We start from the raw sequence: 17,379 nt of genomic DNA on the forward strand, positions 1-17,379 counted from the left end.
TCAATTACATCTGTGAAAATAACAATCTTCCCTCCTGCCCCTATTGGGGCCAATGCCATCTCCTGCCGAGCATCTACTGTGGCTGGGCCTGAGTCCAGGTGCCCGAACTAGCGCAAGACCTTCATTTCCCCTCGCGCGGAATCTTCGAGACTTTTTCCCGCCAAAGCGGGTGTTTCCGCCCCTCGGAGCCCAGGGCGCTGGCGGGACTGCGCATGTGCGGGGCGCAGCCAGTGGCTAAACCCCCGGCGGCTCCACGGACGGCGAACCGTGGCGGAGATGGAAGCGAGCCTGTTGCGCCAGTGCCCGCTGCTTCTGCCTCAGAACCGGGCGAAAACCGTGTACGAAGGATTCATTTCAGTTCAGGTACCTGCCCGCTTGTTGCCTGCTCGCTAGTTGGGCCTCCCTCTCGCGGCGCAGCTCCGCCCCTGGAAGTCAGTTACGGGAGCGGTTAGCGGCCCGGACCTGTGGGGATCGAGGGGGGCGGCGCGGGACCGCTTCCTCCGAGTCTAGAGGTTTGAGAACGGCTGCTATTGTGGGCAAGCCGGCCCCTCGCTACCGCGTCGGTGGCCGGGACGTGCTCGCAGCCAGGGACTTGGCCGGCGGAGCCCCGGGCTGGACCGGAGCGGGGGGCGGGGCGGAGGGCCACGCCCCCTCGCTCAGCTTCCTGAGTTTGGCCTCCCTTTTGACTCGGTGTCTGTCCCACCGTTAACTGTGTTTTTGTTTGTTCGTTTTTTCGCAAATTTTTGCCTACTTCGATTCTAACGCCATTCCCACCCCGCCCGACAAAACCCAAGAAGGTTGGTGCCTGTTCACGAGGAAATCCGTGCTAATTATATTCGTTTTACAGTAAAATAAATAAATTAAAAAATATGTATATATAAGCCTCCTTTTGGCTCCCAGCTTAGTCGTGTGTACCTGAACACCTCCAGCAGCGATATTTTGTACGGAATCTTAACAGAATTCATTACTTCTGAGTGCAAGTGGCTTCTCTTGTGGAGTTTATTACACATGGTAACACACGTGTACATTTCTGAAGTTTACAGAGTGCTTCCCAAGTACCTTGTTTCACTAATGCTCAGCCCCTTGAGGCACAATTTTTTAAAAAAAGTCATTCTCTCTTCATAGTTAAGTAAGTCAAAGCATGGGAAGGCGGAGAGGTTAAGTTACTTGCCCATGATCACCAGAATTCCTTAAAGCCAGGCTATGTGATTCACCTGTGGATGGATTTTGCTCCTCTGCATTGCACCAAGATACCCTAGGGTAGAATATTAAGGATAGATTTTTGCTCCCTGACCTTTACACATCATGGTACCACCTCTCTGACCACACATACATGTTTTTTTTTAATCTTTTAAAATTAACAGATCCAGCCTGAGGGAAAACTGGTGAAACCACACACAAATTAACCACCTGCAACATTTTTTAATTTTTAATTTTTTTTTTTAAGTTTGTTTATTGAGAGACAGAGAGTGATGGAGCAGTGGAGTGCGAGCAGGGCAACGAAGGGCAGAGAGAGAGGGAAAGAGAGAATCCCAAGCAGGGTCCGGAGGTGGGGCTCTGAACTCATCAATAGTGAGATCATGACCTGAGCTGAAATCAAGAGACTGATGCTTAACCAGGCAGTGGGCCCTAACCACCTGCAACTTATAATACGGGTCATGAATAGGTTAAATGATCAATCCGTACCGAACCATATGTGAAATAAGGAGAAATTCCTGAAGAGGAAAGAAACAAAGTGGTCATTTAAAAACAACTTAACATTGAAGCAGAACTGTATTTTTTTTTTTCAACATTTATTTATTTTTGGGACAGAGAGAGACAGAGCATGAACGGGGGAGGGGCAGAGAGAGAGGGAGACACAGAATCGGAAACAGGCTCCAGGCTCCGAGCCATCAGCCCAGAGCCCGACGCAGGGCTCGAACTCACGGACCGCGAGATCGTGACCTGGCTGAAGTCGGATGCTTAACCGACTGCGCCACCCAGGCGCCCCCAGAACTGTATTTTCTAAGAAAATATGTATGAATCTTAGGCAAGTTTTCAATTATTTGGACTCCTTTTTATAGAAACACAAATTATGCAATTTTGTCATAATTTAAAATTTAGTGATTAACCAGATAATTTGGAAAAATATCATGGTAATGAATAAAAATTTCTGTTCTCAGAATTATTTTTATTTTCTGAAAGGAAAATGAATAATTGCATTGCTCCACCTTACCTTGATTAACGCTCCATTCAACAATTCTCATCAAAACAGACATTGCCAGTATTAAATGAATGGGATGGAGGTAAAATTTAACTCTTAATTATAGTGATTAAGAGAATGGTTTCACCTTTCAAAAATGTTTGAGTATTGGGTATTTGAAAACTTGATAATTTATTTAACTTTAAAGGGAAGCATATTTCATGCTTTTTTTTTTTTAGTTATAAATGACATGCAACGTTATATTAGTTTCAGGTGTACAACATAATGATTTGATGTATGTATGTATTGTGAAATGATCACAGTTAAGTCTAGCTGTTCATCTGATTTGCCATATGTAGTTGTAGAATTTTTTTCCTGTGATGAGAACTTTTAAGATTAGTCTCTTCGCAGCTTTCAGATATGCAATAGTATTAACTCTGGTTGCCATGCTGTACGTTACATCCCTTTAACTTTTTTATGACTGGGTGTTTGTGCCTAGAAGGTGCACAACCTTTATCTGTTTGACCTACTTCCCCACTAGCACACATGCTTTTTGAAGATCGGGGCCATATCCTAGAATTATCGTTAAGTTTTGAAGTTTACTCAAAACATATAATAATCTCTCAAAAATACAGAGTTACCAAATTTACTTGCTAAATGAAACTTTTACCCACCCCTCAGAATATTGAGTGTATAACTAATCAATACACTGTAATTAAGGGAAGGTTACAGAGGCTACATATGGATATATTCATTTTTCTTCAAATTCATCGGGATCATCACAGAAAGTAGAGGTTAAATTTCATTATTATTTCTGGAATAAAGGTAATCCACTTTTCCCTTCCCCAGTTGGAAGTACCAGTCTTGAATTACCTAGGTGAAAACATGATTCACTTTTCAGACAATATTTAGGAAAATTGAAGAGATCTTAAGTTATGTTTTTATTAGGAACCATGGTTCTGGCATTTTAGGCACTTTAAAGAAAGTACTTTGTATTATATGTGTCTGTCTGCTAAAGCCTCTTAGAAAATGTGTAAACAAAAAAACAAAACAAAAAGAAAATGTGTAAACATCAGAATTGAGATTAGATGAAATTTACCTGTGACCCTTTGTTGTAGCTACAGTTCTGATTTGTACTTGCCTTAAGCAGCTTACTGAAATCATAACGTAAACAACTTAATTTTAACATTGTTTTGTTTGGTGGAGCTGATTTTCATCTGTTTGTTTTGTATATAATTTCAAACTTACAATAACAAGCATGTATGAAGATTACCCAGATTCTCCATTTTACTTTTGCCCCATTTGATTTATTATTCTGAGTGTGTGTGTATATATAATATATATATAATATAATATATATAATATTTTATATATATGTGGGTGGGTATATATACACATTATTTTTCTGAACAGTTTAAAATTAGGTTGTACACATAGTGCCTCTTTATTCTTAAATATTTCAGCATATATTTCATGAGAACAAGGATACACTTATATAAATCCACAGTACAGTTACCAAAATCAGGAAATTTAATCATGATGTAATGCCATTATCTGGAGTCCAAATTCAAATTTTGTTGATGTTGCAATTACATATTTTGTAGCCCTTTCCAGCCTCCTAAAAGATACCACATTACATTTAGTTGACATATCTCTTTAATCTGGAATAGTTCCATGGTCTCTTTGCTTTTAATAAATTTGAGAATTTTTAAGTTTATTTATTTTGAAAGAGACAGAGTGTGAATCAGGGAGGGGCAGAGAGAGAGAGAGGTTGAGAGCGAGAGAGAAGATCCTAAGCGGGCTCCATACTGTCAGCGCGGAGCCTGATGTGGGCTCGAACCCACAAAACCATGAGTGAGATCATGACCTGAGCCGAAACCAAGGGTTGGACCCTTAACCAAGGGTCGGACGCTTAACCAACTGAGCCACAAGAGTCCGACGCTTAACCGAGAGTGGGACTGAGCCGCCCAGGTGCCCTAAACTTGATGTTGTTTAAGAATACAGTTTGGTTATTAGGCAGAATGTCCCTCAGTTTGGGTTTGACTGATGTTTCCTCATCATTAAATTCAGATCATGTCACTTTGGCAGAGATGACACAGAAAGAATGTGTTATTTTCAGGGCTCATGAAGTTAGCGGGTTTCATTGGTGATGTTACCTCTGATCACCTGTTTAAGATGACATGTGCCAGGTTTTCCTTTTGTAATTCAGAAGTACTTATAGAGAGCTATGAGGCATCAAACTTTCAGGGGTACACACCAGTTTTAGCATCTATTGACTCTTGATTGAACCAGTTAGTACTGTGGTGGTTGCCAAATAAATTATGATTTCCTTTTCTTTTTCTAAAGTTTATTTCTTTTGAGAGAGAGAAAGAGAGACACAGAGAGTGTGCGTGAGTGGGGCAGGTGCGTGAGTGAGAGAATAACAAGCAGGCTGCACACTGTCTGCATGGAGCCAGATGCAGGGCTCAAACCCGTGAAACCATGAGATCGTAACCTGAGCCGAAATCGAGAGTCGGCCGCTCAATTGACTGAGCCACCCAGGTGCTGCACCAAATGATGCTTTTCTAACTTCACTAGTTTTTCTTTATTGTCATTTTATTATAAGGAGTAGCTTTTCTTTTTCCCCACTTACTTGTATCAGACGGGACTCATTGGTTTTAAAAATAATTTATTTAATGGATTGTGATCATTACTTATTTTGATGTTTAAATTATCCCAGATTTGGCTATGAGTGCACATTTTTATTGATAAAATTTTTATAGCTCTGCATTATCCTCTTATTACTGTTTTTATAGTACTCTGTATATGCTGACTTACAGTGTTTCATCGTCATAGTTTTTTAGTACTGAAGTTTACTTTGTAGATCCCTTGTACCCAGGAGTTATTTAATAGAAAAGTAAAACATTTTCTCACAAGTCTTGTTTTGATTTTTAATTTTGTTATTTCTAGTTCTCTTACATTGTGATTAGATAATCTTTGTAAAAATTATAGCGTGTGAAACTTATTGATCCTTTGTATGTGTATGTGTGTGTGAGAATAAACCCTCTGGCTTTAAGAAGATATTTTAAGAAGATATTATTAGATTGTTCCTTTTCTTTTGAGTGAGCCTTGGTAGTTTGTTTCCTTCAAGGAATTTGATTATTTCCTCTAGATTTTTGAATTTATTGTCTTAAATGTTATATTCCATTATTATCCTTTTAATGAATGCTTTTAGGATCTATAATGATGTTCCCTATATTATCTTTTGCTGCATAACTACCTACTCCAAATCTTTGTGGCTTAGAACAACAAACATTGTCACATATGCTGTGGATCAGGAATTTGAAAGTTACTTGGGTGGATGGTTCTGGATCAGTGTTCCTCATGAACTTGCAATGAAGATGCTAGCTAGTTTCCCAGTACTCCAAAGGCTTGACTAGAGCTGAAAGATTTGCTTCCAGGGTAGCTCATGAACATGGCTGTTGGCTGGAGCCCTCTGTTTTCTGCTGCTTTTGACTGGAGGCCCTCAGTTCCTTACGGCACAGACCTCCATAGTGTCCTCACAACATGGCAGCTAGCTTCCCCTGAGTGACATAACAGAGACCAAGCAGAAAGCTGCATAGTCCCTTTTTGCCCCTGGCCTCTGATGTTAATACATACTTCTGCTTTATTCAGTTTTTCTAGAAGCAAGTCGTAAATCTAGTCTTTATTCAAAAGGAGAGAAATGAGGTACTGACTCTTAAAGGCAGAAATAACTGGATAGAGGCTTATAAATTTTATTGATCTCAGGGCACCTGGGTGGCTCAGTTGGTTAAATGTCTGACTCTTAATTTTGGGTCTGATTCTTGATTTCGACTCAGGTCATGATCTCACGGTGTGTGAGGTCAGGCCCTGTGTCCAGTGGGCTCTGCGCTGACCGTGCAGAGCCTACTTCTGATTTTCTCTCTCTCTCTCTCTGCCCCTCCCCAACTTTCTCTCACACTCTCTCAAAATAAACTTAAAAAAAAAAATTATTGATCTCTTCAAAGAACCTACTTTTCATTTTACTGATTTTTTTCTCTTATTTTTGTGCTTGTGTTTCATTGCTTTCTGTTAAGTTTCCCAATTTCTTCAAGTGGGAGGTTAGCTCCTTGATAATGAGAAGTTTTTTGTCTTATAATATAGATGTTTAGTGCTGTAAATTTTTCTTCAGATGCTACTTTAGCTATGTAAAATCTACTTCATATGTTGTATTTTCATTTTTGTTTTTTCAGTTCAGGATACTTGTTAATTTCTTTTCTTTTCTTTTTTTTTTTTTTTTTTTTTTGCACAGGTTACTTAGAAGAACAATATGTCTTCCCAAATATTTGAGGATTTTCCAGATCTCTTTTTGATACTGATCTATAATTTAGTTTCATATTGGTCACAACATGATTTTTATGATTTAAACTTTTTAAAATATTTTGGGACTTATGGCATAGAATATGGCCTATGTTGGTAAATGTTATGGCTGTACTTGAAAAGAATGTGCATTCTGCTGCTGTTGGGTGGATTGTTCTATAATGTCAGGTCTAGTTGGTTCATAATGCTATTTGAGTTTTTTATATGCTCACTGATTTTCTGTCTGCTTGTTTTATTAATGAAAGGGGGTATTGAAATCTCCTATAATCATCGATCAATTTCTGCTTTCATTTCTCAGTTTTTGCTTCATTTATTTTGAAGTCCTTTTATTAGGTACATAAACTTTTAGGATTATTAAGCAATCTTGAACTAATTTTTTTCTTTCCTTTCTTTTCTTTTTTTTTATGATTCTGAAATGATCCTTTTTATCTGTGGTAATCTTTATCCTAGAATCTCTATTTTCTGATATTAGTATAGTGACTCCAGCTTTCTTTTGATTAGTGCTGGCATGGCTTAATGTTTTTCCATTCTTTATTTTATACCTATCTGTGCCTGTATATTTAAAGGGGATTTCTTTTGGGATTTCTTTTCTTCCTAAAGTTATTCCTTTAACATTTCTTGTGGTACATGTCTTGTACTGATAAATTGGCTGTTTTTTGGCTGTTTTATATCTGACATATTGTTTGGCCTTTTGAAAGATACTTTTACTAGGTCTAAAACTCTAGATTGATTTTTTCCCCCTTTTCGTATTTTACAGATGTTGCTTAACTGTCTTGCATTATTTCCTGTGTGAAATCTCTAGTATTTCTTACTTTTGGTCCTCTAAGTAGTGTGTTGTTTTCCTTTGCTTATAATACGATTTTTGTTTTTTGTCATTAGTTTTTACCAATTAGATTGTGATATACCTTGGTGTAGTTTTCTTCATGTTTTTCCTCCACTGGGTTTGTTTGTTGAGCTCTTTGGATTTGTGAGTATATATTTTCACTTAATTTGGGAAAAAAAGTCAGTCATTATTTTTTCAAAAATGTTTTTGTCCCTCCCTCTCTTTCCCTTGTATTGGAGACTCAAACTACATGCATATTAGGCCACTATAAAGTTGTTTTATAATTCACTAATGGTTCTGTTCTTTTTTGGTGTTTGTTTTAGGCTCTTTCTCTGTTTTATTTTTAATTTTCTGTGTTTTGAGGTACCCTAAAATCCTCTTTTGCAAGGCTTAATCTGCTAATACTGTCTACCATCTCAGACATTGTACTTTTCATTTCTTTGATTTGGGTCATTATCTTTCCTGTTTGTTCTATTTAGCATACTCCTGCTTTTCTCTACCTTCTTGGGTATCTATAATGTAGTTAAAACTGTTGAAGATTTTTTAAGGAATTCTATTATTTGCCATTTTTGTATTTCTCTGGATTTTCATCTTTATTATGAATCTTATTTTCCTGTCTCTCTGCATGCCTGGTATAGTTTGATTGGATGCCAGACACTATGCATTCTAACTATTGTGTGCTAGATAATTTTATTTTCTTAAACATTCTTGATTTGTTCTAAGATGTAGTTAAATTACTTGAAAACAGTTTAATTTTGTCATGGTTTGCTTGTAAGCTTTGTAAGGCAGAACCAAAACAGACTTTAGCCTAGATTTAATTTGGTTCTACTACTGGGGCATTAGTCTTCAGCATGTATATGTGTATATGTATGTATGTATGTACATACATATATATTTTGATGATAACTTTTATAGGACAAGGTTTTCCACTCTTGCTGGTCAGAAACAGGACTATTCCCAGCCTTGTGTGAGTTCCAAGATTGTTTTGCATGTTCTGTTCTCATGGGTCCTCAGCTTTTGGTGGTTTTCTCACATACGTGCAACTGTCATACTCAGCTGATTACACTGATTCTCTAGGTTTATTCTCTGTAGATTTCTCTCTTTTCCACGTATTTCTTTCCTCTTTGATACTGTACCTTGTGAATTATAGGTACCTTTGCCTCCCCCGACTTAACCCCTCTATCTCAGATTAGGGGCAATGTTGGACTCCATTTGGTTCTCCATCCTTGCTGTGTAGCCTGAAAAATCTTCAGAGAGTAAGACTGGAGAGCTAAAGAGATTTTCTCATTTGTTTCCCTTCTTGCAAGTATGACTGTCTTTTAGTGTCTATTTGATGTCTGAATATCATCGTTTCATGTATTTTTTTGTCCAGTTTTTACCTAACGTAGAAAGTAAGTCCTGCCACTGTTACTCCATGTTAGCTAGAGGCAGAAATCCTCTTTCAGTGTCTTAAAAGTTGTATTGTTGCTTTTTTAAAATTTTGCTTTGAGAAGTGTGGTGCTACTCTTATTCTGTTTCCCATATACCATTTGAAATTTTTTTTTTAATGTTTATTTATTTTTGACAGAGAGATGGAGCATGAGTGGGGGAGGGGCAGAGAGAGAGAGAGACACAGAATCCAAAGCAGCTCCAGGCTCTGAGCTGTCAGCACAGAGCCCAACGTGGGGCTCAAACTTACAGACCCTGAGATCATGACCTGAGCTGAAGTCGGATGCTCAACCGACTGAGCCACCCAGGCGCCCCTCCCATATACTATTTGATCTTAGCAGTTGTGGACTTTTTATTGTTAAGGTCTGCATATTAAGATAGCTCTTAGAGTGGATCGTTAGAAGTCATTTCTCACATGTTCAGTTGGCTCTTTTCCTTATGTGAATTGCCAGAAAAAATACTTGGACTGTAATTTAAAATATTTTTTCTGCTATCTTATTTTCAAGTTCTCCAGTTCTTTGTGTATTGTATTGTCTTTACCTGTTTCCACTTCAATTGCTTTTTTCTGATGGTTTTTAATTTTTTTCTCATTTGGTGATTTTCTGGCTTTTTGTTTGCCTCTTAAGAAACTTAAAAAATATTTTATTGGAGTAAAGTATACATAACCTTTGCCAGTTTAACCATTTTATTTTAAGTAATCACTACCCCAGCTTGGGGCTTGAACTCACAACCCTGAGATCAAGAGTCATGCAGTCTACCAATTGAGCCATTCAGGCACCCCACCTCTTACGAAATTTTTATTTTGCTCTGTTCTTCCTTGAGCACCTATTAATTTATTCCATTCTGGTATTTTATCTTTTTCTGAAGTAAAATTTTTTTCCTTACAATTTCTGTTCTTGGTTTTTGAATTTCTGAATATTAGTACAAATACTTACTTAATGATAATATAATTCAGTATTGTAATTTGTTTATGCCTGTGTTTTTTGTTTGCACAGGTGATTTGTTATCACTTGAAATGTTTTCTTTCATTCTGGTTTTGACTCCTAGCTTGATATTGATGAAACCAATATCTTGGTGAATTTGGTTGTTGACAATAGTTTATAAAATTCCTAGCTTAAGTATAATTTCTTCTGTACGTGAAGCAAATTGCAGTTTATTTAGTGGATAATTTTTTAGTAGTGTTGAGGGAGGAGTTGAGTGTTTTTATTTTGTTATATAAGCTCCTCCATTTCTCACTCTTAATTTTTCCTCCTAACATCCATTTTCCAAAGGATGGCTCTACCTGCCTTTTTTATCGTCTATTCATATATTTCTTTTCCAAGGTGAGCCTCTTGACTTTTGTGTTTATACTAAGCCCCCCTACCCGTAGTCAGTGCTCTGATATACCAAACTCTTTATTATTATTTTAACACTTAGTCCAATTCCTCTTCTCTCTTCCATGCTTTTTTTTCTGAACCCCCTAGTTCTTTAAGAGGACTTGCTATGGAAGTCCCAGGGTAGAAGCCACTAGAAAGTGGTTTTTATTTTTCTTCCTAGGTAGCTTGAAGTTTATAGTGCGCTCTCTCTGATTTTTCTGGAGACATGGGAGTTTTGTGGTTTTAATTTGTTCCTAATATTGATCTATTTGGGAGGATGAGTGGAGAGATTCAGATTTAGGCAACTCTCTGTACCTTGTTCCCTGCAACCTGGAAGTTCTTCTTGAGAACAATTAACATTTTTTATATGCTTCAACTAAAAAAAGCTAATTTTGAACATTTTCTTGAATCAGAAAAATATTGTGACATGTAACATGGCATTTGACCTTTTAAAATGGCTGGATTTTGCACATAAGGGACTTTGGAATTTTATTCTTTCAGATAACAGATCGGTAGAGTAGTTTTACTATTTTTCATGTAAATTTTGAATTCCAGATTGTTCTTACACCTATGTGTGGGATGTCTATAAAGTTAGGTTAAAGTTACTACATAATATCTTCTAGTGCTTTAATGAAATAGTGAATTATTGTTACTTGACCTTTTGAAAAGGTCAGTAGTACATTTTGTTTCATTTTTTTAAAGGACATTTAAATGTAATGAAAGTCAGAACTGTAATATTATCATGAAAGTAAAGGTTATGGGGTACATTTAATTGTGTTCCTCTAGTTTTGAATCTGCTTTGAGGGAGCCTGTGCTAAAATTCTCATGGTGATTATTTTTCGAGAATTTTATTACTCTTTTTCATTTTATATTGTTGGAGTAAAAGATTATATTTCTGTTTGTCTTTTTCTGCTTACCTTTGCTCAGATCATGTGTATTATCCTATTTAAGATATAAAGTTTAAGCTGCTTACCCATTCACTTTCTCAAGAAAGAAACTGAATATGTTTTTCAGAGAACAGTTCTTTCCTAAGAAAGACTCTTGAGTAAAACTTGGTATATTCAAATGTATAGCTTGTGAATATTTAAAATAAATATTAGTGACTTTATTCATTAATGGCACATGAATGTGGGAGAATTAAATATTTTGTTTTATGAAAATGTTTCTCTCATGTCTGTATGTTCAGATTATGGAACTAAATATATTTTCATTTTATTAAAATTAGGAAATCGAAAAACAAAGCTGGTAATGTATCAGATGCTCTTATTTTACATTGTGATTTTTTCTTCCATAATCAAAGCAATTGAAGGAATTTCTTCACAGACTTATTTTGTAAGAAATACTTAAATTTCCTTGTTTACATTAACAATTTCTTAATATTTCTTCTGACATGAGTTGATTCTAAGACTCTTTGTTTTGATTTCCCAGTAATTACAAAGTTTCTTACATTTTTAAGTTATTTTTCCTCAAATGCAATATTTTATTCTATACATTTTAACAAATGTAAAGATTTGGATGAAGTTAATACCTTTTAGAAGATAAAGGAAAAACCTTGCTGTTTCTATGTGATTTTTTTTAAGTTTAACTTTTTTTTTTTTTTAACATTAAGCAAAAGATGAAAATTTGAGTGAACCTTTTCAATATTTTCCACAGGGACGAGATTTTCACCTTAGAATAGAGTTGCCTGAAGATTTACAAATGAAGAATGCAAGGTGATGTGGTGTTTTGTTATATACATGCATCTTGCCAGGATGGACAGTCATTTAATCTGGTAAAAGCTGATGCTAGCAATTAGTTTTGCCTAAAGTGCTTATTAGCCAGCCAGAAATGTTTCCGGTTTTTTCAAATCAGCGTACATTTGTAAATTATTTTCCCTTGTGCTGAAGTACTTTTCAAAGGTAAAACATTAATTCTCTAATTTTTTTTCTCATTAAAGTAGTAAATAGCAATTGTGTAATGTACCTCTTGGTACAGACAGCCCTTCAAGGAGTATCAAGAGATGAGACTGGAAAGTAGGCAGCATCTACAAATCTCATTTCTGTTCTTAAACATCTCTGGGAGTAGAGTGGACAAAGAATCCAGAGACATTGTTAGTAGAATTGACTGGATTTTGTGACTAATTAGAAGTAGGAGATCGAGGAAAAGAGTTGTGAAGGATGCTTTCCAACTTCTGGCAACACTAAGCTAGAGAAGAGGTTAAAGTGGAGAAGTAAGAGAGCCATCATTTAGAGATGTTGTCAGGTGTGAAGTATCAAGAGGAGATGTTTAGTGTATTGGCGTTGAAATCAAGTGTGAGACATGCAAGTCACAGTAGGCATGGGATTTGGGCCTGTTAGTATGGATACTTTCCAGTTTCTGCAAGTGCGGGGTGAAAAGAGAAAGCCAATGTTTAAAAGACTTGAGAGTATACCAACATTTACAGGACTGGTAAATAAAGAGGAACTTGGAAGAAGAGTAAGGACTGACCAGAGAAGTAAGAGGAAAATCTGGACGACAATTATCACTAAAGCTATGAAGAGGCTTAATGAGAAAATGGTTCACTGAGTATTGCAGAGGGATCAGGTTAAATATGAATAGGTTTCGTGTAGTGGCAGAAAGCAAATTGTATTGGGTTTGGGAGTGGGTAAGGGAGTAGAAAGAAAACATAAACAGGATAAAGTACATTTGACCCTTGAAGAACCCAGGATTAAGGGGTACCAATGCCGCATGCACTTAAACATTTGCATGTAACTTTTGGCTCTCCCAAAACCGTTGACCAGAAACCTTATCAATAACATGAACAAGTTGTTTAACACTTGTATACTGTATGTTGTATGTACTATATACTGTATTCTTAAAGCAAACTAGAGAGAATGTATTAAGAAAATCATAAGAGGAAGTGGCGTTTATAGTACCGTATGTATATTTATTGAAATAATCTGTAAGTGGACCTGTGCAGTTCAACCAGTGTTGTGCAAATGTCAATTCTATTTTGAAAAAAAGGAGTGGCTAGAGAAGGGTAATGCAGTCAAAGAAGAGTTGTAATGATCTTGTTTTTTTAAGTTGAGATTTACTTGGGCAAGTTAATATATTAAGTTGAAAAAACTAGCAGAAAATAAAGATATGACAGTAAAGTGATAATGAATTGGTCAACTTGGCAAGGGATGGAACGTACATTTGGAGAAGAAGTTTTCTTGTGGGCAGTTGAATGAACTACTTTGTTATTAAGAGAGGAAATAGGGTGGAAATGGAGGTTAGCAGACCAAAAATGGGAGAGAGTCATGATGTCCTGAAGGGGCTATAATTGGGGAAACTCAGAGGTGCTTCCTACTTCAAGGTAAGGAAAAGCACATCTTAGAAGAGTTACTCATCTAAGCAATATCAAGAGCACAGCTGAGGTGAGCCAGTGGATAGACGAACACTAACTTATTACTACTTATATAATTAAAAGTACCTTTTACAGTAATCTTTAATTTGAAGATTATATCATTACATATGCTTTCTCAAATACAAGTTCTGTACATTATGATCAAAACTGTTGGTTTTCTTTAACCTAACTTGGAGAATAATCTAGTTCAATAGCAAATTTTGCTTTGGATATGGTTAAAAAAAGATTTACTGTTTGCATGTCATTTACTGATTGCAGTTATTTATATTTTGAAATAAAGTTAGTCCCGACAGTTTGAAGACAAGACTTTCAACAGTATCAGTGGTAAAAAATTTTATTAACTTGTCAGAATTATATTTATGTCATTCTTTTCTATGTACATGCGTGTTTGTGCTAGCATACAAATAAGTTTTTTCCTTTTAATTCTGAACAATAAAGAAACCATTTTGTTCCATTAAATTTTAGATTATTATGTAGTTGGCAACTGAAAACAATACTTAATGGATACCATCAAATAATACAACAGGTAAGTCCTTTAAAAAGTGTGTTTTAAGCAAGGATAAGAAATTACAAAGTTAACTCTTTTTTAGAGGACTGTTTGCAGAACGTTGTAACAAACTGGTTTAATAGTTGCTGACTTTTGTAGGTTTCATTTCTATTAAATATTTTAAGGATCCATGCATTATAGAAAGTGTTTTCTCAGAATCCTCCGTACATCTCTAGGCAGCATTTGTTCTGAAACTGATTTCCATCCTGGAGACTTGAGGGTCTTCAAATGTATAGCCATCATGCATAGCCATCACTTTTTTGAGAGATTTTTTTGCTGAGACTGAATAGTGGTAGTAAGGAGAAGAAAACCAGGACCCATTTAGGAAATGTAGAGTATCTGTGGCAAAAATGGGATTGTAGTTCTAGATTAGGAACAGGAAAGGTGTGGTGGAAATCACTTAGGATCATACATAGTACTTAATGAGTGTACATGTAAATACAGCATACATGAGGTATAGACAGGATTCATCTTTTTTTTTTTTTAATTGTCATAACTGGAAGTTTGTATTATGGATTACCTACACCTATTTCACCCTCAGCCCCACTGTAGTTATTCTTGATGTTTAGGTTCTGCCTGAAAATTCTTTTAAAAATTAGAGAAACTTAAAAAAAGTCACTGTTACTAAAGAAACCAAAAATAAATGAAATGCCTCTTGTAGAAAAATAAATGTAAGTAGAACTGCATTTCCTTTGATGCTTTATTCATTTGTATGTTTTTCCTGATTTCTGCTATTCCTATATTTTTTCTATCTTAAAAGCAGGTTATTATCTATGATAACTGACAATGACAGTCACTCTCACATAAAGCATTACCGAACCACAAAGAAATATAGGAGATAAACTATTTGATTTGTAGAATGTAGGCTGTCATTGCTGGCAGCATAATTACTGCAGTTTTTTAAGGGGATATTTAAATTATTTCTCTGTTTTCTTTACACTGCCTCATCCTCATCCACTGTGACTATTTATATTGTATACTAGAGTTTAAGAAACGAATCTATTGAGATATTTAAATAGCCTGGAAAAAATTGTTAATAGAGACTAAGTATAATATCTATAATTGTTTTTCTCCTCCAGTTCACCACAAGAGTTCCTAGAAAAAGTCCCAATTACTTATTAATCTCTTTTCTGCCCTCCAGTGGGTCATATAGAACCAAGAATTAGTTTTTCTTTGTTTTATTCCAGTATTCCTGTTCTTTCCTTATAGTGTTTTTAACTTTAATAAGTATGGGTGGGGGATCAGCAGTCTTTTTCTGTGAAGAGTCAGACAGTAAATTTTTCAGGCTTTGGTGGTCCTAAAATATGTCCCAACTACTTAACTTGTAGGGCCATAGCAGCCATGACCAGAGGTAAACGAATGGGTGTGGCTGCATTTCCATACAACTTTAGTTCTGGAAACAGGTATTGGGCTGCTTCTAGCCTCTAGGCTATCTTTCACAGAAACTTGATACTATTTATTGCTCATTACTAGTAAGCTAACAGGGCACATATTGTATAGAAGATGAGAAAGTCAAAGATTCATTTTACAGATTTGCTCACTCAAAGCTATGTTGTTATTCATATGTCTCATGAATTGTTGAAGTATCTTAGATTATTATTTTTCTCGTCTAAAAGAGTGAACAAATTCACAGATGGGCTTTGTTCAGAACTGCGTGGTGGTACTGCAGTGTATCACAAAAAAGTAACAAAAATGCAATATTTTGATTTCAAGAAGAGAAGTGATGTAGGGTTTCATCTAAAAGTTACACTTGAGAATTTGCTTTGCTTTCCTTTATTCTGTAGTTATTTTAAGAATCAAAGATTCTAGGAAACAAAATTATAACTCTTAAATATTCAACTTTAGAAGTTATTTCCTTTTTGCCTTTTTGTTACAATGGCTTTATCTTGTTTAAAGATTGACTGCTTTTGAATTAATATGGGTTAGTTGTGAAAAAACAAAATTAACAATTGTAGGTAGTTTTAAGGTCAGGGGCAAAAATAAAAATACAGTATTGATCATTAATTCATCACTCTAATTAGATTTTTTAATTGCATAGATTTGCCTGAATTTTATTTTATGTTCTTCTTTTCTTCACTCCTATAACACCTTTGTCTTTCTTCTTTCTTTTTTCTTTCTTTGTTTCCTTTGTTTTCTTTTCTTTCTTTCATAATGATGTGGTTTGACAGATTTGCTAAACTTGACCAGTAGTCGGTGCTGAAGGAACTAAGGTGTGTGGGATTTTAAGTACAATTCAGTGTATCTCACCAAAATAGATTTGAGGGTTTTAATTACTCTTTCAAAATGAAATTGGTAGACATAGTAGAGATGGTTATAAGTACTTTAATTGTTACGCTTTTAAGATGCAGATACATTTAATATTTTTTTCATTCACATGGACCTGTACTTTAGTTCAGTTTCAGTATATGGAATATTCATTGTACAAATGAAATTAATTAGAAATGTTTTAATCTAGAGAATGCAGCACTCTCCTGATCTAATGAGCTTTCTGATGGAGTTGAAGATGGTTTTGGTAAGAATTTGTTTTCTAGTGCTGTTACCATATTCTATAAGTCTTGATGTTTTAAAAAAATTCCTTTAAAAACTAACATCATTGGAATTTAAAACTTCTCAACTCCCAGTCACTTAATGTTTTATTTTACTGTGTGTGTAAATGTGGGTGATGCTTTTTTTGAATTGCATGAGGAACAGAAATGTGTACAGGAACCAATTTGACTGTGTCATAAAATGGGTACATTTGACACTAGTCTTAGGTGGTGAAGAAATAAAATGTACTCCTGGTTTGTCAGAGAATTTAACATCTATGAAGAGATAGTCAAACCTAAAGATATATGTATAAATTTGTATATAGCTGCAGATTTCTGAAGAACTTCTTAGGCTTATTACATACATATACTTACATATAGTAATTGATTATTCTGTTAATCAATTATGCATAAAATACTTTTTAGTTTATCCTGTGGACATTGTATTATTTAAAAAATTGTTATGCAAGTTTTCAACATAAGCAGAAGAGGGAAGACTGCATAGTGAAAACTGATGGGTCCATGACCTGACATTTTGTCATTTTTCCCCCTACTCTTTAAGGAGAAAGGGACTAGAGTATTTTTAAGGAAATCCTGGACATTGTATTCATCCCTCCATGAATATATTGGTGTATACTTCTAACAGCTAAGTGGTTTTTTTAATGTTGTTAAATATACTATTATAACCCTGACAAAGTTAGTGGTAATTTCTTTTGGCTTCTCTGTATCTGTATGAGAATAAGGTCCACACATTATATGTGTTGATATGTCTCCTAAGTCTCTTAATTTCTAG

The 17,379-nt window shown here is 35.5% G+C and overlaps 1 protein-coding gene across 2 annotated transcripts in view; it reads left to right on the forward strand.

Moving 5' to 3' along the window:
* Window positions 1-203: 203 nt before the first annotated feature.
* FANCL (FA complementation group L) overlaps window positions 204-17,379 on the forward strand; it is an 86,197-nt gene continuing 69,021 nt past the window's right edge. The window contains exons 1-4 of one of the 2 annotated variants that reach the window (XM_040453671.1): window positions 204-363; window positions 11,801-11,859; window positions 13,980-14,040; window positions 16,517-16,573. In XM_040453671.1, the coding sequence (XP_040309605.1) occupies window positions 277-363; window positions 11,801-11,859; window positions 13,980-14,040; window positions 16,517-16,573 (264 nt within the window). In that variant the 5' untranslated portion in view covers window positions 204-276. The remainder of the gene's footprint in view (window positions 364-11,800; window positions 11,860-13,979; window positions 14,041-16,516; window positions 16,574-17,379) is intronic. The other variant, XM_040453672.1, reaches the window with a different exon arrangement.

This window comes from Herpailurus yagouaroundi, unplaced genomic scaffold (assembly GCF_014898765.1).
Source record: "Herpailurus yagouaroundi ecotype Mexico unplaced genomic scaffold, PumYag 210, whole genome shotgun sequence".
Classification (NCBI taxonomy): Eukaryota; Metazoa; Chordata; class Mammalia; order Carnivora; family Felidae; genus Herpailurus; species Herpailurus yagouaroundi.